At 35.5% G+C, this 22,245-nt stretch overlaps 1 protein-coding gene across 3 annotated transcripts in view; it reads left to right on the forward strand.

Annotated features, from left to right (window-relative positions):
• Positions 1-17,921, forward strand: part of LOC138698449 (uncharacterized) — a 38,997-nt gene extending 21,076 nt beyond the window's left edge. For 2 of the 3 annotated variants that reach the window (XM_069824384.1, XM_069824382.1), the window contains exons 8-11: positions 1,964-2,051; positions 7,406-7,642; positions 9,384-9,616; positions 17,124-17,921. In XM_069824384.1, coding sequence (XP_069680485.1) covers positions 1,964-2,051; positions 7,406-7,642; positions 9,384-9,616; positions 17,124-17,498 — 933 coding nt within the window. In that variant the 3' untranslated portion in view covers positions 17,499-17,921. The remainder of the gene's footprint in view (positions 1-1,963; positions 2,052-7,405; positions 7,643-9,383; positions 9,617-17,123) is intronic. The other variant, XM_069824383.1, reaches the window with a different exon arrangement.
• Positions 17,922-22,245: the final 4,324 nt, after the last annotated feature.

The following is a 22,245-nucleotide window of genomic DNA, read 5'->3' on the forward strand; positions in this document are numbered from 1 at the left end:
TATCAGTGTTAATGCCATATAACTCTCTATGTACATTCTATATGTCTTAAGCTATGCATTGACAGTCTTGGTTCATTTTCGACGAGAAAGTGATATCCATCATTCTTGCAGTGGACTCTTCATATATCTTATTTCATATGTCCCATATCGTGGTCTAAGACATCCTGTCTAGGACTCGCATTATAGAATGCACACAGGTTCGAGTCCTCATGGGGGAAGAAATTTTCTCATGAAATTTTGGCCAGTGTATGGGACTGGTGTCCACCCAGTATCGTAATGTACTTGGGAAGCTATGATAAGTAGCAAAATCCGGTTACGAAAGCCAGCTATAATGGCTGGGGGAATCATTGTGCTAACAACATGATACCTCCATTCTGATTGGATGATCGTCCACCTCTGCTTCAGCATTTGGCAATGAGGCCAGCAGCTGACTGGTCAGTCTGAGCCCTTAAAGGACTGTAGTCCCATGGATTATTTATTATTTATTATAATGATTATTATTATGATGATGATGATGATTATTATTATTATTATTATTATTATTATTATTATTATTATTATTATTATTATTATTATTTGCTGTTATTTATACTCACTCGGGCGTACGTAGAAATTCATTCTCTTTATACTTGGCAAGCTACTGAATTTCAGAATTGATATATGATATATTTATATGATATATATTTAATGTCATCAAAAAAATCATACAAGTAATGGTGCACCTTCACATTGCTGTATACAGGTACTCACCATAACTATACTTACATTTACATACCGTTGTCAAAGCATATACATGATAGTGACGTCCTACGTAGTAATCCTTTAGGTACTCTAATTAACTATAGCTTAACTATTAGAACTAGAACTTCGTTACTATTGGTATTACAATTACAGCTTTGTCCCTTCATTTGTAACCGTGTAATAATGGACGAATTTTCTCATTTTTCAGTCAGTATCTGGGGCATCCTATTGACACATATTAGTCTCAACTGTTATTCGTTTTGCAAGTCGATTGTATAATACTACCACCCTAATCTTTATTACAGTTCATTCACATATTTCTAATAAGAATTTCGCTCACATTTCCACACTTTGGATTCTCTCGACCAGATCACGTCCTTCTCTAGTGCTCGCACCATTCTACCACTCTTTCGATTATTTCATTTGTCCCCATCCCTAGCAATATAATTATTTAAGTCCACTTTTTAGCCAATTACAATTTATCACACTTTCACCAATATTGTTATTCCCTTCATCACAATTAACACATACAATGAAATTACTTTTTAATCTTCGTAAAAAGATCATCTATCTTTCCTGTTTTTCTTTGTCTTGTTTAATTCTCCTATTAAGTCATTTTTCCTAAACGATACCTGTTCTAGTAAACCATTTGCTGTCGAAGAATTTCAGAATTAAATAAATGCCTGATTGCTAATGCCCCCACTGATAGCGATACTCGCTTATTAGATAACGCTGCACTCCTCTGATTCGCGAGAGCCGTACAGGAGATTTGTCGCAGAGAATAGTCATGTTTTGAAGGAACTTTTCACTTTTTTTTTAAATTCATTTTTTACTTTTGAGGTATTTTCAAATATATCAGATTTCTGTTATAGGTTTCTGTCACTTTTGATCCTCGCTCAGCTAAACTGTCGACTAATATCGGAATTTGTGGAAAGGAATTGGTCGACAGTTTTTGAGAATTAATGATGTTAGTAGAAGTTATACTGTAGCCACAAAAGAGAACTTACTTGGTCGTAATAAAGTAAATTTTGAGTGCAATAAAATTAAAATTAGGCTGAAAATTCGTTCAGTTCATGTTTCCAATTGTCCACTTGGGGTGAGTGAGGAAATGAGTTTCCTAGTCTGCCGATTTACTGTACTCTGCTGCTTTACCTTAATTTTTGTACTAAGTACTTTGGTGTATAAAAAATTAAATACAAACTTTTTTTCTCCGAAATTTCAGCCTGAATCGAATGAACAGCCAAAGATGAATTCAGTACCTCAGAAACAAGTAGTAAGAACCAACAAACCAGCTAAACGTATGTATACAGGTATATGTAAGACTTTTCATTTGATGCATTGTGCCAGTGTGTATACATATGTGCCAAATATATTGTTTGTATACTCACCGGCATAAACGAGAAACACTTCAATTTTTTTATAATTTAAGGTATTAATACAAATGGCTGTATGTTTACTGGTAGTAAACATTCCAATTATTAATTGTTATTTAAATGAAATGCTTCTAAAATGTCGGTATATTATTGTCGCAACTAATATATTTTTGGTAGGTGTGGTTGTCAATAACGTTAACTTAGATCTTATAATAAATAGTAAGAAAATTGAAGTGTTTTGCTTTTTGTGTCGGGCAATTTACATCTTAATTTTGCTACACATTAAAAATTAAATTAGAAATAGTAGTGACTGGCCATTCCATATTACTTAATCATTTATGTATTAATTAAGGTACGAAGTGAATGTTTTATATGCCATAATTAACATGTTCGTTACTGCTATTTAACAACCTCTCTATTAACAAACGGCCAGTTTCATCAATTGAAGAGTTTGCGGGAAAAACGATGAATGTCAGAGTTTTCTTAAGATTGATATCATTATCTAATTCAATGGATTACTGCGAAATTTAATGTTGTTCTTATGAAAAATGGTAAAAAGGAGAATTATCACCACGAATACAGTAATCCTTTCCTTTATTTTCTATAGAAACAGCACTACATCTTGCAGTTATAGACTCAATTAGATCATTATGTAATCCTTAATAGAAATGTGACATTCATCGTTTTTCCCGCAAGCTCTTCAGTTGTTAAACACATGGCTTAACAGATATCAACTAACAAGTTGTTAGGAATTTAACAGTCTTTTCAAATATTACTTTTCACCAGTGTCTGTTAGTATTTTGTTAACAAACGGACTGTTAAGTTATGAACTCGTGTTCATTGTGATGGGTTGTATGATTCTACAAGACCTTGACAATACCGCCACTTTCTGAACACTGTTTAGAGCTTGCTTTATGTTAGTGTGTTGTTTATTTGCCATCGTTTTCCAGAAAATTATATCAGAAATCCTTTCAGTTTCAACTTCCAATTTATTGCGACTGCTTAGGAATGTTCCATAGTCACAGACATAAAGTGCTGAATAACTGTGATCTTCATGAATAGATTTGTATTATATAGTGGAAAATATCCTCTTCAATTATGGTAGATTTCGCTAATTTTTCCTTCAAGATGTGGGATTTTAATATTGCTGTTGCACCTAAAATACCTGGGACAGGGAAATTGTATACAGTGAAACTTTTCATTTACGGACATCGAAGGGACGTAACAATCTGTCTGCATCTGGAAGGGGTCCTTTATTGGAAGGGAGGCTCCCCAATCTAACAGTAAATTTATAATATGCATTATGAATCCCTTGACACTTTAAATGAAATGTATTACTGTAGTTTAATTCTAAATACAGTATACTACAATTTCATTGCAACTTTGAACTACAGTAGGTAAGACCGAAAAAGGAAAATACAGTACTGTGTCATTCAGTTTTATTCTAGGTCTACAGTTATGCAGTACTGTAATTTACAATTTCAACTTAACCTTTACGTTCAGGTGCCATGTCTCTCGAAACAGAACAATGATTAAAGTGCAGAGAATAATCCTACTAACCCTATCATGTATCGAATACAATTTCACGATCGCGGAAACCTTGGACCCATCAGACAGGTTAAATTTTATCTACCCGCTTCCAGCTGACAAGGGGTAGCCGGCTGGGCTAGTGGTAGCCTACGAGACCTTTATTGTCTTCTTTCATGTTAAGGAATTTCTGTACTAAATTTTCAATTCTTGTAACACATTAGATCTTGAAAACCAAGTTCTATCCGCAGTCAGGAGGTAAAGCAAGCTTTACGACTGTGAAACAGCTGTCTGTGTCCGTGTCTGAGAGTGTCTGTAAACGAGAGTTAAATTTATATATTATTTCAGTTGGGACATAAAAATCTGTCCGTATATGAGGAGTGTCCATATTTTGGGGGTGTCCATAAGGGGAGGTTTCACTGTACATCTTTCAGGTGTTCAGGATTCTGCAGGAAAGAAAGTGTAGTACAGTATATCATGAACTCAAAGCTGCTTGGGAACAGAAACTTCATACATTATTCAGTTGCAGTAGCTCTAAATGCCTTTAAATGGAATAAACTTGAAGCATAGAATCTTAAGCTTTAATCATTTGCTGCATTGAATTGGAGTTCGTGAATGGGACTCGATTCTAAGGTTCAAACAAGTGTGGTAGGATCTTCTTCATCTAATGACCAATGTTGGAGGATGAGTAGTCCAATAAATTGCATTTATATTGACTGTTTCCCATAGTTTTTTTTTATCAAGATGAGAATAGTTGTTGTATTGTTGTTTTCTAATGCCAGGCGTTTGACAATAAAATCATTTGACCTCTTGCACTCCAATATTTTTCAAAGATATTGTCATGGCCAGCCAGTGAAGCACAGATTTTGAGATGTTCCGAACCCATTGCTTGGTTTGAGTAGATGAGAATAATATAATAGAGGGTTGCTGTCTGTTTTGCCGTTAAGTTCTCTGGGTGTAGTACATTCGTCAATTGGATACGTACCAATTTTATGAAGATGACAGCTATGTTCAGTGGCTAATCTGAAGGCAGCAGTAGCTCCTTTCTTGAGTTTAAATTAATTTTTGCATTTTTTCCAAAGCAGGCAGTATTTTTCCATGGGTTTTCTTGTGTTTGGAAATTTGTATTGCATTGTTAATCTGCTTTCATTTTGATTAGGTGTATAATGCAATTTTTTTCTTGTTCTCTAATGGGTTGTTTTAGCTTAGTTTCCTTTGGACGAGTAGATTACTACTGTATATCATCTCCTACAATTCCGACATGTGATGATATCCACAGGTCCACTCCTGTGGAATAACGGTCAGCGCGTCTGGCCCGGGTTCGAATCCCGGTCGGGGCAAGTTACCTAGTTGAGGTTTTTTCCGGGGTTTTCCTCAACCCAATACGAGCAAATGCTGGGTAACTTTCGGTGCTGGACCCTGGACTCATTTCACCGGCATTATTACCTTCATTTCATTCAGACGCTAAATAACCTAGATGTTGATACAGCGTCGTAAAATAACCCAATAAAATAAAAATATCCACAGGAATATTATTGTGTTCCTCCCCCCCCCCCCTCTCATTTCTTGGACGATTACTGTTTGACTTTAAATATTGTGTGTTGTTTGTTACAGCTTGTTTTGTTGTTTGGAATCAATAAAAAAAAACTTCTTCTTAATATAAACTGTTGAGTGGAAAATTATAATGCCTGTGTTTCAGTTGTGCATTTTGTCTGGTATTACTCAACTAGGTTATAATGTTTTTGTTGTTCATTGCTGATCAATCCGTAAATGCAAAGCCATTTGTCTGGAGGAAGTCAATCTTTTGTTGTTGCTATAGCTATTGTAATCTATTTTAACATTTCTAGTAGATGTCTTCTTCAGAGTTGAGTTGTACTCCTATTGTTTGATAATTGTAGGTTTCCTGATCCTAAGAGAGGAGATACGGTAAATCTTCTTTTATACATTTCACATTTGTATGTTTTTCACACTTACACGTTCTTTTTTAAGTCCTGGCAAAATTCCTGTACTTTCCATATTAATTTGTTTTGGTTATATGTTTTCGTTCATACTCTTTTTTACACTTATACATCATATTTTAAACCCCCAGGAGATACGAAACGTCATTTTTATATATTGTAAATCAATTTTGCTCGAAATTAAGTCTGCTGTGAAAATATAGTATGTGTTCATTGTTAAGATGTGGCCCACTATGAAATTCGTGGAAATGCGAAGCTGCCCATGCTTGTATTCAACAGTCTTGTGTACTTTAATGATGCTGTTACTGCATTAAAAACAGTGTAACATTTTGTAACACACTGTGATGTAACAAAACGAATTATGGAACATTTACCACAATTTGAGGCCATGGTTCCCTAGAAGCAGCAGTCCAAACTAACCAAGTTTTTTTTGTAAAATAATCATATGCTACTAAATGAAGATCACATGGTAAGAACAAGATAAGTCAATTTCATAAAATATTCTAAATTGGAGTTCGAAACTTTTCTTTTTTTAACTAATGACGGATAGAGTCCGATCGCAAACTTGTGGCATCTGCGTGAAAGACGAATTGGCATCCACTTGCATGGACTTGCCCAAGAGTCTTGCTGGGAGAGGTGTTTGAACAGTACTGTCTAGAGTAAGCAGTCCCCTGCACACACAGAACTCCCCACTCTGAAGCATGAGAAAGAAGCTCGCGCATGTTGGTGCCACGAGTTTGCGATCGGGCTCTACTTGCCTGTTCGTCATTCACTCATTGTATTAGCCAGCTTTGGCTCTAAGCAGCTGAGATTTTCTGCAAATAATCTTACAGTCTTCAAGAATATGTGTTATAAATTTGAATAGTATATTATAGACTCAAAGATGGCTTAACTGTGAAGTTATAAATTTCTTTTGTGAAAATTTTATTTAATTGATTTAAACTCATTCTCCCAATATAGTTTTCAAATACTATTTCAGATGTTATTAAATGTCATTTCAGTTGTATGCTGTTCTTAACGCGTTTTTCTCTTCATATCCTCATAAAAATGTACAAATGAAGTTTTACTTCGCCATTTTTATATCGGTTTTTAATTCTTGAATATAATCGTGGATTGTTGTGATTTGCATTGTTAACTTTGTGATACTTTATGTATAGTGTATCTTATAACATCCAATTTTGGTGCTAGGATCTTAGAAATCCTAATCAAATATTTGAAACATGTAAAACCTTAAGCCGATTTCAATTAATTATTGCATTAATTAATTAATGTGTTTATTTATTTAATTATTTATTTTTTTTATTATCCAAAATTATTTAATATTGTCAGTATTTTGGCTAATAGCCTTATCTGCCACTTCAATTTCAGCACTTGCATTTTCCAGTTCATGTAACTCATTTCTTTATTGTTAGACTTTGATCAGACCTAAAAACCTCCCATTGGACACTGCATGCACTTTACTACAGAAACAAAATTAGGGCCAACTGAATTTTCCAAGTTCCAGTTACTCATTGCTTACTGAGCATATGCAGTATGTTATAACTGAAATTTAGAAAATTTAGGTGGCCCAAATTTTGTTTCTGTGTCTGTACACTCAATGGCAGTTCTAATGCATGTAAATCAGATGTCTAATAATGTGAAGATTAAACCTCCAAATATTAGGAAGTAATTACGTATTAATAGTGTATTTTGTCTATAAGTTTTGCTTTTTCAGTTACTGTACAATTACTTGTACCTACATCATTTATTGGACTAGTGATATTAATGATAAGAAATGGGGTTGTAATATTTGTCATTTTTTAACAGTTGGGACACCTTCGGAATTTAGCAAGGCTCGTTTCCTGGTAGAGTTTCCACCACCTGGTACAACAACATCAGCCGGCTCAAGCAAGGACATGTTACTGCCACAGTTACTAACAAGTCCAAGGGAAAAGAAGCAAAATGCGTGGCATAAACGTCGGGCTGGAAAGATACCCAGGCCACCCAATGCCTTCATGATTTTTGCCAATGAATGGCGTAGAAAATTAGCCTTCCAGCACCCATGTAAGACATTCACTATTAATATTATTATTTGATGTGTGAGGGTCGTTTCATAAGTCATGGCAACTATGTTATAGCTTCGGAACATGTGGCAACATGGTTAGTTCAGTACTGCCCGTGTCTCACTTCCTGAGCTGTTTCTTTGCGGGGCGAAATGCAGGGGGGAGAGTAGGAGGTGCTGGGTACCGCATGTGCCTACTACCCTACGTTCAACACATCGGCCTTTTCAGGATTCCTTTCGTCAACTATGGAGCAAGATCAGCCATGGACAAGCGAATGTATAGGCTGTCCCCTTACAAAACAAATTATGTCTTACTCATCAATTCCTGTAACTACACACTAATACCAGTGGTAGACTACAGTTTCTACTCGAGATTATCGACCTAATCGCGATTATGGTTGTCATGTGTACATGTCCGTAAACTCTTTCCTCTATGCAGTGTTTCTCAAACTTTTTCCACCGCGAAACCCCTTTTAATATAAAGTGTAACTGCGGAATCCTTATTTTATTAGTGTTTAATTAGCAGACAAGTGAAAGCTAATATCTCAATAATTCTGTTCAGTGGGACGAATGTATTTGCTTTTTAAGCCTGCAATCTGGTTTTATGGTTGAAAGTTGTAGTCTCATTTCTACTGTAATTTTGCATTTTGTCTTTTCGGTATTTTGTTTTAGTGAACACATACGCAGAGAATCCAGTGATGAAAGTGCTAAGTATTATGGGTATTTTCCGTTTTAAATGTTCATTAAACATATTATTATTACGCATATTCTTGGATTATTATTATTATTATTATTATTACTATTATTATTATTATTATTATCATCATTATCGGCACTTTCATGTTATTATTGATTCATATTTTCGTAACATTTCTATATATTTTTATAGTATCCACTAAGTATAAAATAGCCACCGGAGCACCCCAGTTGGCTAAGGCGCTTGCCTATCCATCCAGAGTTGCGCTCGAGCGCGGGTTCGATTCCCGCTTGGGCTGATTACCTGGTTGGATTTTTTCCCCGAGGTTTTCTCCAACTGTAAGGCGAATGTCAGGTAATCTTTGGCGAATCCCCGACTTCATCTCGCCAAATACCATTTCGCTATCATAAATCCCATCTATGCAAAATAACCTAGTAGTTGATACAATGTCGTTAAATAACCAAGTAAAAAAGTATAAAATAACATTTAAAATCATATGGGGCTCACAGAACCCCAGAATATACTTTGAGAAATGCTGCTCTATGGTAATTCAGCAGTTGTCCAGACTGAACATACTGACTAGTGTGTACATACATTTTAGGAAATCGCCATCAGAGATAATAGCGATAGTGGTAACCACGATTAGAGTATCCAGTATTATAACCAGTAAAGATCCCTGCAATGGCATAGGATAATGTTTTCAGAACATATAATATGCTGCCGCTCCCGTGCCGGTCCGAGCAGACCTAAGAGGCGTGGTTATAAGCACTAAGGAACTCTCGGTTCAGGACGTGAGACACAGGCAGTATATATGTTTCAAAACTGTGTTACATTCACGAAATGCCACTGCCAGATGGCATTTGTGTGCATTGGTGGCTAGTTAACAGCACACACAACTTTAATGTGCTGATGGTTGTGCTCTAAGATGGATGTAAGTAAAATTGAACATTGTTTGTGTTATATGTAATAAACTGGCAAATGAGACATCGTCTGAGAAAAATTTATCTGAAAGAAATTAATTATGTTTTTCTTACTTTGTGTTTCAGCGGAGAGTAACAAGGAGATCTCGGTACGATTGGGTGTGATGTGGAAAAATTTGTCAGCTGATACGAAGGAAGGTTACTACACAGCTTCACGACAAGCGGATGAGGAGCATAAGCGCAAATACCCGGGTTACTACTACAGTCCCAAAGAGGCACGCATGAACAAAATGCACAAACACAACCTTGCTCTGGCCAGAAAAGGCAACAAACCTGTGGATGCCATGCACCTGGTCAAGGTATTCAAACCATCCTCTGATCAAGAGGGCCATAATGTAAAAAGCAAAATTTGTTTTGTAGAAATATAAAGTATATCTATAGTCGGTGCATTCAGATCTGCTTCCTTTTTTTTAGTGTTCTGTATGAGCTCTTAACCTACAGGACGAATATTATTCGTAATGAGTAGAGCCCAGATTTTATGTAATATTTTATATATTCTATTGTTGCTAAGAGAAATACAAAATATCGGCGAATCACACTAAAAAGACATGGAGTTTCTTATGTAACAGTTTTCTCTGTCCAGCTCTTACTCTCTCTCTCTCTCTCTCTCTCTCTCTCTCTTTTTTAATATATATATTTTCCTTTATCTAGGGTCCCAATACCAGTAGTGGACACAATTAAGCATTTTTTTATTTAAATAAATTCTGAATGGTTGTTGTTTTAAGTGATTTATTTTTCAAAATATGAATCATATATTTAAACACATCTACATTCACTTAGGCATGTTTGATTTTGGCTGAATTTTTCTGGCTAAATTTTATATCACTTTTTGTATAGTGAAGACAAAATCTTAGTAGTGGACACTCAAATTTTAGTAGCGGACATAAAAAAAAATTCTGTAGTGGACACCCAGTCAAAATAAACAAATGATCTGAAAAATATACTCTACCAGTAAACAGTAAATAGACAGCCTTGTGTGTTATATATGAAGGAAATAATGCGGTAAGTAATTAACATTGCTTAACCACTAGCCTTAAATCTAGAAAACACAACTTGAAATTTTACAAAAATAACATTCAGACAAGAAAAAATCACACTAGGCCTAGGCCTTATTTTCACTTATATTAATTTAAAAAAAAACTTCTACGCAGTATGAAAACGACTCGCCGGTAGGCCTACTTAATCAGAAAAACTATCTTCATCTTCACTGAGTGTAGCACAGTTGTGACAGAGAAAGGTGACGCAGTCTTCCTCCATATCCTCTTCATCCAAGCCAAATGCATTCACATGTGACTTTGGGATGCATTTAAAGTGGTATGTATCTTTGCATTTGTCACATTCAACCCATGTCCGCTTCAGTTTCTTCAGTTTCTCGTCGTTTAAACTCTTACCACATTTCTTGCAAAGCCAATCGTTGGGATCTTCGATTAATTTTCTTTTGTTCTTTGGCATATTTTTCTTTTTTTTCTCTTCTGACAAAATGAAATGCTGCTTCCACTTTTGGGAGGAGACAACCGCAGGGAATACCTGTCTATGTTGGGCCACTTTTTTTTCTGGGGTTTTTGGATAAAAGAGGCATCTTTTAAAGGGGCTGCTAACAGTACCCCCTTTCTTTGAGGGATAGGATGGAGATGAACAAGATGGACCAGGTTGGGGGGAGTTGGGTGTGACTTGAGATGGACCTGGTAACAGCGCAGTGCTGCTTGCAGGTGTAGGCCTAGTGGGTGATGTTTCGGATGCAGGTGTTTGTTGTTCTAGAGATTCGTTCCTAATTGAGTTCACCACTTCTCCAATTCTGCAGTCACGCCAAAGATGAAACAAATCCTTAGCAGATTCCTTACTGACCACTGCTCCCCATCTCGAACCCTTTTGAATGCTGCCAAAGTGACAGGATTAATTTTCTCCTCCAGCATTTCAATGAAGGTCTTGGTCTGGGATACGGAAGCTTCTTCTTTCTGCTCCTCTTCCAGAGGATTAATCAGCTCTCTACTCTGGATACATTTGTCAAAATTGACATTTTGACAGTTGAATGGGTAAAGCCCAGTGCGCAGAAACCCATTCTTTATTACCTCTTCAGTAGCTTTGGTTGCAAAGACAGATTACAAGAGAAGACAAAATGTTTTCCTCGTTACATCCTTTGGGTAGTTATCAAATTTCCACTGGTGTACAACATCTTTCCAGCCATCCTTTAGGGGCTTGAAAACACTAACATCAGCTGGCTGCAAGAGATGTGTGCTATTAGGATGTAGTGCAACCAGCACGATGTCATTTGAACTACAGAAGTCGCTCACGTGGGGCGTCAAATGGGAGCGGTGGCCATCAACAAACATTACCACAGGTCGTGGAATGTTTTCATTTTTCAAGAATTGCATGAAATGATTCGAAATGTATTCGAAGAACACTTCGCTGTTCATCCAACCACTCTCCGATAGACCAATTGCCCATGAATCTGGCACAGAATCTGCAACATCTCGTGGCAATCTCTTGTACGGAAAAATGAACATAGGTGGCACAGTTTCTCCACTTGCCGAGAAGCAACCCATTACTGTTAACTGTTCCTTCTCGTTGTTGGGTACCTGGTGATAAAAGTCCCCTCTACCCCGTGGTCCAAGGACTTTACCACTTTTTGGGCACAACAAGAAGCCAGACTCGTCTGCGTTAAATATCCGCCTTGGATGGTTTAGAACATCCCTGAAGCCATCTGCAGTTAAAGTTAATTCGACTTCTTGAAACCACTTCTCGATGCTCTTCTTTGTCACTGATGCACGTGATCGAGTTAAACTCTCTGAATGTTTCTCGGAAATAACAGGATTGCGTTTCATAAATGCATGAAACCACGTCATTCCCGGTAAGTTATTGGTGAAGGGATTGGGTCGTTTATCTACATCAAGCACCCTCTTCACCGCATTGCATAACAAGTGCCTGGTAATTGGAAAACCCTTCCTAGCCAATGATAAAACCCATTGTGCAAGGAGGTTTTCTTCAGCTGCTGTCAACGTACGTGCTGGCCCCATTCTTCTTTCTTCAGGAATAGTGCCACTAAGCTTCCTGATTAGTGTTGATCTTGGCACAGCGAAAGTGCGCGCAGCTTCCTTCTTTGACATACCATTTCGTACTGCTGCTACAGCTTCAGTCATCTTCTCCTCAGGATACTGGAGGATAGGACGTTTAAGCACCTTGATCTTCGGCATTGCAACTAATGTAGGTCACAGTCTTGTATTTGAAAAACCAAATCTATGAGAATATACAGAAACTTATTTTGGCCTACACAGTAAGAAGCATCTCTAACAGAAAATGAAAACACCCAAGAAGTGAGTTAAATCAATTAATTGCATTGGAAAATATTAAGATGTCCATCATTAAATACTGTGTGTCCACCATTAAAAAGGTTATTTTAATAGTGGACCCCCCATGTGTCCAGTACTAAAATATTTAACAAAAGCATGCTTCAGTACTGGACACCCCTACTATACACAGTAAATATATTTAGATAACTTTTATTCTTGTTCTAAATGAAAGCTTACTACAAAACATCATAAATTATATGTATTAAACTTAATAAAATCACATAAATTAGCAGACGCTTACCGATTCAAAAGCATGCACCCACTATTACCAAGAAGAAGGAACTGAAACTATTTCCGGAATACAGTTGTATTTGCTATCTCTGGCTCAGTGATTGGCACAAACTAAAAGCCAATAGCAATCCACCTTACAAAAAATGACCTGTTTAAAAGCTCGAATGCAACTGTAAAGAGAAATACCATTGATTGTGGGTGTTATAATAAAATATGTTTCGAAGGTGTCCACTACTAAATTGATGTTCACTAGTAGTATTGGGACCCTAGTATGTGTATTTCTTTTTTCATTGAATTTCCAAGAGCATATTTTCATATATTTATTTATTTTTATAAGACTATAAAGATGAAAATTGATACATTTGATAAAAAAGTTGTTGTTTTCTAATGCCAGTCATTTGACAATAAAGTCATTTGACCTCTTGCACTCCAATATTTTTCAAAGATATTATCATGGTCAGCCACTGAAGCACAGATTTTGAGGTATTCCGAATCCATTTCTTGGTTTGAGTTGCACAATGGGCAGTTAGGGGACTGATATATTTCCAATTCTATGCAGGTGTTTGGCCAAACAATCATGGCCTGTTGCCAATCTAAATGTAGCTACAGACGATTTTCGTGGTAAATCGGGAATTAACTGTGGATTATGATGCAGAGAGTTCCATTTTTTCCCTTGAGATTGTGTTATCAAATTTTGTTTGTTGAAGTCTAAGTATGTAGATTTAATAAATCTCTTCACAGAGTAATATGTAGATTTAGTAACAGGTCTGTAAGTAGCAGTGCTGCCCTTCTTTGCTAAAGCATCCGCATTCTCGTTTCCCAGGATTCCACAATGGGATGGTATCCATTGGAATACAATTCTTTTATTGAGTGATATTAATTGAGAGAGCATTTGATAAAAAGTGAATAAATTGTTTCGTGTATATTATAGCCCTCTTGTCTTGGTCCCAACATTTTTTCTACTTACTTTGAGCCATTTAATTTATGTGAATGTGATGTTTGTGTGAAAGACAACATTAGCGAAGTATGAATTTTATTATGAATGACAAGAGCCCAGAAGTTCTAGTAATTTCTCTTAAAATAAGCAGGCAAAGGGACACATCAAATCGAGGGACTAGCCAAATACCAATAAGCTGGGGAACTATTTTTTTAAATAATTAGGGTTTGAATTTTTTGTGTGTTATGTGTGGAGTGAACATGCTTCATGATGCATGATTGATTGATTGATTGATTGATTGGTTATTTATGCAATGTTCACAAATAAATACAGTCCAGATGAAATTTCAATCCTAAATAGCATTAAAACTTTGTAAATTGTGCCATAATTCACAGTTTCACTTTTGCTGCTCTCAAATAAATATTGAGAACTCATTTCATGTTGCTTCCATATTTTCAATGTTGACATTAAATTTGACATGTAATGTCATATAACTTATGGGACAAATTCTCTTCCCAGAAACTTTGATAAGAGCTCTGCAAAATGTCTTTGTAGCATACATTCAAGTGCGTCCACACCTGTGGAGTAACGGGTAGCGTGTCTGGCCACGAAACCAGGTGGCCCGGGTTCAATTCTCGGTCGGGGCAAGTTTCCTGGTTGAGGTTTTTTTCCGAGGTTTTCCCCTCAACCCATATGAGCAAATGCTAGGTAACTTTCGGTGCTGGACCCCGGACTCACTTCACCATCATTATCACCTTCATATCATTCAGACGCTAAATAACCTTCGATGTTGATATAGCGTCGTAAAAAAAACCTAAAAAAAATCATTCAAGTGCATTTTTATTAGTGTAAATTTCGACAGCTCATCTTTAGAAAGTTTATGATGGACAACTTTCCACTTTCCAGAAAAGAATTTCTGTTTCTGTGAAAACTTTGCATACATTGAGAGGATCTGAAATCTTTTGCATGGCAAGTTTAATGTTGACAGATTTATGTTTAGGTGCTGTCAGAAATTGACCAATCATGTTTTCAAGTGAAACTTTCTTTGGCTACTGCAAAGAAAAACATTAGTGTAAAATTCAGACGATGTAAAGTGTTACAATCATAATGAATCCATATCAGCATTAAATAATTCATTCTCCGTATGCCACTCTTTTATACTGTATAATGTATTGTTAATTCAGTCTTCATACACGCTTATGGCAACTGAACATTGCATGATGTCCACAGGACATTTATGTTATTTTTGGGTCAATGTTGTTTTAGTCAATTTTCCGAACACAAGTTTGAACGTCATAAGCGACACAAGTAAGACATCACTCATGAGGGAAATAAGCCAGGAGGTAATGGAATAAGGTGGTCAGTTCCTTTCCTCCTCCATTGCATACAGCATTATTTCAAATGTTCAATCAATACTATTAAATCTCATCAAAATAAAATATAGCCCTATTTATTTTCAGATAATCTGATATTTGTCTCCAGATTTCTTCTTTAAGTTTCGTGTTTTTATAGTTTTCATCCCGTGTATAATATAAATAGGCCTACGGGTGATATCATACAAGTTCGATAAGTTTCTGACTACAATTATCAGCCATCTTTCCTCATTTTCAAATAAAAACAATACAATTCATAGCCACCTGTGATATCTTTTTCTACATTCAATCGTCATAAAGAGTATAAATGTCAAACATCTTTGATAAATGTGTCAAGAAAATTTGCTGAGCTACCGATTCCAGCGAGAAACTCGCGCAAGGTTTTTGCCTTGAACGAGAATCTCTTCCAGTGTGTGGACGTCCATTTGAATCCATGTTATCAATCTTTGAATTTTCTCGCAACACATTTCTCGCTAGCGAAAACTCTTCAAGTGTGTTACGGGCCTTAGCTGAAGTACCCTCATTGTATCCCTGTGGTGGCTGAGTGGTCAGAAAATTCCAGTGAAAAATCCATAGTGACACTTATGGCAGACAAGGCAGCAGTTTAGATTTTTCTCGGGGTTCTTCCATTTTTCCCTGTATTAGACATCTACATCATTCTGTCATCATTTCTCCATTTCGTCATCATTCTATAGCATTTCCCGATCGCCAGCTGGTGACGCACAGAGGGGGCTGGCCTAGGGACGAGTGGGATTGCCTGCTCGAAACCTGGGTACGCAGCTGACCTTAGTGTAGTCAGCCAGTGTGGGTTTGGGAATGCGCCTATACTGTTTTCACTGTAAGAAAAATCCTAATGTAAACATAAGCACGTTGCTGTCATACCCGTGATTGGCTCCCAGTCGAAACACTCACATGACGCAGGAAAATACAGTTCGTATTGGGAAACCATAATCTTGTATTATTTGAAAATAAAAAATTGAATTCTAGTTGCTAAATATGATGAAACATATAACTTCACTCATATGTAAAAACACTATGTAAAAGAAAAGCTACTTTTATATTTTGTTATATACTATGAACACGGATGAATACCAACAGTAATACCGAGGTAGTCTGTTCTTGTAACAAGCTGCCATCACTTGAGCTCCTAGTTGTTCACGTAAGCACGTGGTAATGAAGTGTGGCTTCTGCATCCTCAATGTGTGTTGTTAATAATCATAAGAGTGGAAACCCTCTCAAAAGTGGAGAAAAACAAATAGTCTTAAATGTATCCTATGTTAAGTTAAGTGAGTTGAATCCAACATTATCTATTCAGAGCAAGTCAATCAGACCGCACGTCCCAGATGGAAGGGATAACTGACGCTGTTGTGGACAGTCTCGTCATAAATCCTGTCGATGATAGTTCTGATGACTCCGATTTGGAAGGAATAACTCCTTTGTCTGGCAGTGATTGACCTTATACCTAAGTTTAAAATAATTGAATTACAGTAATTATAAAGTAAATGTTTTCTAAGCAAACGAATGCATAGTAATGAGGTTAGGCCTACATGATGAGTAATGAGAAATGTTTGACATGAAACAGAATGTACAACAGTAGGCGGGAACACGTACTGAGAATCTATGGCACCAAACAGCGGCCAATGAAGCCTCACTTCAGTCACGTGCTATTGTTTACATTAGGATTTTTCTTACAGCAAAAAGATTATAGCTTGAGGGTTAGCACAATAGATCGTAACAAGTCGCAGTGCTGGGCCATAGTGTAAATTCCATTTCACCCTCACTGTAGATTCACTAGAATATGTGGGCATATCCAATAATATAGGACTATCACGTGCATGGTCCAAAGGCAAGTATGGAAAGCACTAGATCACTGCGAATCACAGAAAGAAATGCTGAATATATTATTCTGTGTTGGCAGGTATTCATGAGTGACATGAATGAAACCACACCGTATCTGGTAATGCCAGAGCATGACAGTCCACCCAAAGAGCACCAGAAGAAGAGGATGTCAAGGTTGGAGAAACAGGAGGATGCTGCGAAGAAAATGGCTGCATCATCTGAACGCGAGGATGTGGAAACAGTAAGAAAAGCCAACACCTCAGGAAGCACCACCACGACGTTAGGCAATGATAATGAAGACCATGAACCTGAAATCATCTCAGAAACTCTGAAGAAAGAGATAGGATCACCAGCCACAGGAACAGAAGTTCCAGAATTTTCAGCTGTCAGTGAGAAGAATGAAATAACAGAAGTGAAATCATCTGAAACCAGTAAACCAGAAGAGAACAAATAAAGAGGGATTGAGTGCGTCTTCGTATGAGTGAGTCCTCGAGGAGTGACATGAAGCATTAAGTGTGAGGGATGCCTTCAGTTGTTTCAGTGTAACATTATGGAAAGCTAATAAGTTGATGTAAAACAAGTAGTAAACATGTATGTGCTTCCTTCTTTATTTTGGCTTCTTCCACAGTTTTTATAATCTCTTTGATTTGACAGTGTTAATCGTGAATTTTTTTTCATGTCACTTCTTGGTGCTCGGACAACTGCTGAGATGTTATATATGAACGAAATCACTTTTTTGAAGTGTATAGTTTAAACAGATTAACATAATAATGAAAGGAAGGAATACAAAAGAAAAAAAAAACAATTTCTATAAATGATGACTGTAGCACTTGTTTTACAATTCTTATACAGATGTAATCTCAGTCACTACGTATCAGAACTGCAGTATAGTTAATGGTTCAGTTTTTGAATATGCTTATCTTAAGTTTTGATATGTTCACTTTCTGTGTTTTTGATTGAGGATCATTTTCTAAAATAAAGACAGAAAAAACTCGTAAAGTTAACTAAATACAATTTTTCATTGACGAAAATATTCTGTAAATGGATGAACAAGATCATATACGAATGCTTTATCATTTTACAACAGTCATACCTTTGAGTATTATTCTGATTATAGAACTAACCTAAATAAATATTTTCAAAATTATTGTACAGATTACTTGGTTACATCACTTACACTTCTGTAAATGTTGTCTAGACGTTTTATGAGTACTTTGAGCTATTGATGTAGGGACACTGTTTCAAGTTAGCAAAATATGTTACATTTTCTTTGATACCGTATTTGTATTTATTTTCTTCATTTTTTGTATTAATTTTCATCACAATTAAAAATCCTTAGTGAAATTTCAGACAGTTTTTACCTCAAGAAATTACTCGATACTTTCTAACACTCATAGATTTGGGATGAATAACAGCAAACCTGCCATTGGAAATAAGAAAAAAGTTACTATAATAATAATAATAATAATAATAATAATAATAATAATAATAATTTATCATTTTTTGTAATGACTTATTATTTTCCATGGCTTCAGCTCCATTTTCTTTCTTCCTTCACTTTTGTTTTTCTAAATTTCTGGAGTTCTTGGCTGTTTTGACGCCTTCTGTATTTTCTTTGGACAATTCTTCAAATTTTTTAAGGTGATGATGATGATGATGATGATGATGATGATGATGATGATAAATAAACGAATATGCGTGCTTGCATACATGTGTATATGTGAAATTTCGTGGAACTGGAATATATTTCACCACCTGCTATTACTTTGTGGACTGGTAGACTCTCTACCACACAATTCTCTAATAAATTGATTCAGAGTAATATGAAAATATTTTTGATAGTTGTAGGTTAAATGCATTTATCGATCTGAGTACGATTATTTATGTTCTCTTCTTATCAATGATTGATATAATTTTCAATATATAATTTATAACGTCCACCTATGTTGAAAATTTCTTGAATATGCTTTGTAAGACATTATTTTCAATGATTTTTTATTCTTTGTTCAATTTGTTGCAAGAGGCTGTATGCGTGTTCGTGAGAGAGTGTAAAATGATTGAAATATTTCTCTATGGCCAGTTAGCTAGTTCTCATATTTGCTGAAAAGTTTTAAATATGGGTCAGTATGTTTTGATAGATTTTTATGCTCACATGTGCTGCAAAGATTGGTTTAAACATATGACAGTATGTTTTGTATAATTTTTATGTTACTAAGGTCTTGTAGAAGTTACTCCCAGTGATCTCCCTTTTCTCATCTAGCCAAAATTGGAGATAGTTTGGCTTAGGAAAATTGTGACAAGCTGTGGCTATAAGTAAATAAATGAATGTATGACAAGAACGTTTCTGAAAAGTCTGAACTGATAAGGGTATGTAGAGCATATAGTAGATGAATGATGATAAAAATATATTTGAAACATACACTCTATTTTTTTTAATATGTTTTACTCTATAATAACATAAAAAAAAATGTGAATGGTGAACGACACTTCTTCAGAAAAAAAAAAAACTCACTCAGGCATCCAGTGATAGTACAGATCTCACTCAGATAATATTCAGCATGGAAACATGGCATTAAACTCTGTAATATTTTATTCTATATTGCACATTTGAATTTTACTAAAATAAAGCCTACTTAATGTTCCACTTCAAATCTAACTGAAGAGATTAAATAAAACGATTAATTTACATTCTATTCCAATTCTTAAAATATTACATTATCTTTTTGTTTTTAAGATAAATGATGTTTTTTTTTCTGCCTTATAACTTTATTTATTTGTATTCTTTTTATTTTGGTATTTTTATGTATATACTAGGTAAATACTATACTTCATATGTAAAGAAGTTATAACTATTTGTGCAGAATAGGAAAGTGAACATTATCAAAACTGTGGATAAAGAAGTATCTCAGTCTCAGACAAGAGTGAACCATTTTCGATGATGTACAGTGTATCTAACGCATATTTTTTTTGTTGTAATTGTTTATATTATATCATAACCAAAGACCTCATGTCAAATATTCAATTCTCTGTTCATAATTTAGAACTTTCACAGGAATATATTACATGTACCTATAGTTTTTAACCTTTTTTAAAATTTCTTTAGAGGTTATTGTTTGAAAATGTTTTAGTGCATATTTAAAATGCATTGTGTCCCATGTGAAACTCATTCATTAATGTCCTCCACGATTTATTATAATTTTGAATCCATGAGGTATCACAATTTTGAGTTCTCATCTAGATAGCTGATCTTCTGCTTTTATATTCATATACTGTACTCTGCTGCCACGTTATAAATTGTTCTATAAATATATAAATATATATCATATTCTTAATGAGCTTCAAATGTGATAATGGCAGTTTGTATTAAGTTTATTGAGTTGTATTCTCTCATGATGAATGACGAAGGGATTAAACTGAAGTAGTGATATGTATAGTAACGGTAAGTATGATGGTGTACAGGCACACATGACTGTGAATCTGGCATATTCAGACACGGACCTCACAATATTTAGTTGCATTTTGAAGAGGCCAGAGTCTGAGGTTGCAGAGTTGCATGATTGTTCAGTCTTTTTAACATAGTTGCTGTGTAGAGAAGTCACTCGGTTTATGACATTGTACTCTCCCCTAGTGTCTGTTAGGACCACTCAAGTGCCTTACTAGAAATGTAACCCCACAGCCAGCCACCATGTGTCTCTGTATTATAGATGCGTCGAGATCTTGTCATTTTGAAGTGTTTTGCTTCCACCATTTGTTCAAAGAAATAATTAGCTTTGCTTATTCCACATGAATTTAATTGTTGTCACGTGTTCTGATTAAGTGTAAATATTGTGCTTTGTTGTGACTGTTTTTACATGTCTGTTTAGCATAATGGATAGTGATTTACGGATCTTCTATTGTATTTAGTTGTTTTTATTATTGTAATTAATTAGTTGCTGCATAGACTTCATGGAGCAAATCTTTTTTGTAAGACTTTTTTTTTGGTGGATTGTAATTGATCAAGTGATCATGCTCACGTATGAACTGCGTTATGGCATCGTCTATTTTTTTCTGTATACTTTCGACATGTAAATTTGATGAATGAATGGTAGTTGGACGGGTGCCAACTGTTGCTGAATTGTGACATTACCTTGAAGCAGTGAGTGGGATAGAAATGGTACAGAGATTCATCTTCTCCTTATTACTAAGTCGACAGTCATATTAGTGATGCATTTTTCTGGCAAAGTGATTGGATAGTTCAGTTGCTTGCAACTGACTTTGTATTAGAAAGTCTCGGGATCAGTTCCAGGTTATGACAGGAATTTTCACGTTGCCGAAACTTCCAGGATGGCCTTGGAGTCCACTCACCCTCGTGTCAAATTGAGTAAAAGGTGATTGGAGCATGGTGCCAACTACACCAGCTCATTGTAAGAAAGCATGGAGTTCTTTCTCTATATCCACCAAGCACCTTAACGGTGTGTAAAGGGAATAGATTTACTGTTTATTTTCATGGAAATATTATAATGATTGATTAAACTAAATTATATCTTTTGCAGCCACTCGAAATTGTTCTTAAATGGTGTTCATGTCTGATATAGTCTTGAATATTTTGTGAGATACTTTTCTTTTCTTTCTTCAATATAAACGGTCAGATATACAGGGTGATTCACAAAGATTGTGCAATACTCTAGGATGTGATTTCTGGCATCATTCTGATGAAAAAAGTTGATATAAACATATGTCATATTTTTTAATTTGAGTGAGTTACGCCCTCCTTAATGTTAAACATAAACGTAGATATTATGAAGGTTTAAGCATTTAAATTATTTACAACAATGGTACCAGGTATATTAAAAATTCATTAAAGAACATTCACGTTATTACTTACCTGAAAAATCTGTATTAAAACTGGTTTTCAAAGACCTCACCTTCTGCAGAAATACATGTAGCCACCCGAGTGTGAACTGAACGCGCTGCATTCCCCAACTTCTGTTGTTCAGATGCTAGGTAGATGCATTGTACTGGTGTTGAGTTAAGGCTGGTTCACAATAAACCGGGAAAGGAAACGACAACGAAAACGGAAATAATGTTAAAATAAATGTATTTAAATGTGAGTATTCACAACAGTTAATTGTGAATGCTCACATTTAAATACGTTTATTTTAATAATATTTCCGTTCTCGTTCTCGTCGTTTCCGTTACTGGTTTATTGTGAACGAGCCTTT

This window comes from Periplaneta americana, chromosome 4 (assembly GCF_040183065.1).
Source record: "Periplaneta americana isolate PAMFEO1 chromosome 4, P.americana_PAMFEO1_priV1, whole genome shotgun sequence".
NCBI classification, from domain to species: Eukaryota; Metazoa; Arthropoda; class Insecta; order Blattodea; family Blattidae; genus Periplaneta; species Periplaneta americana.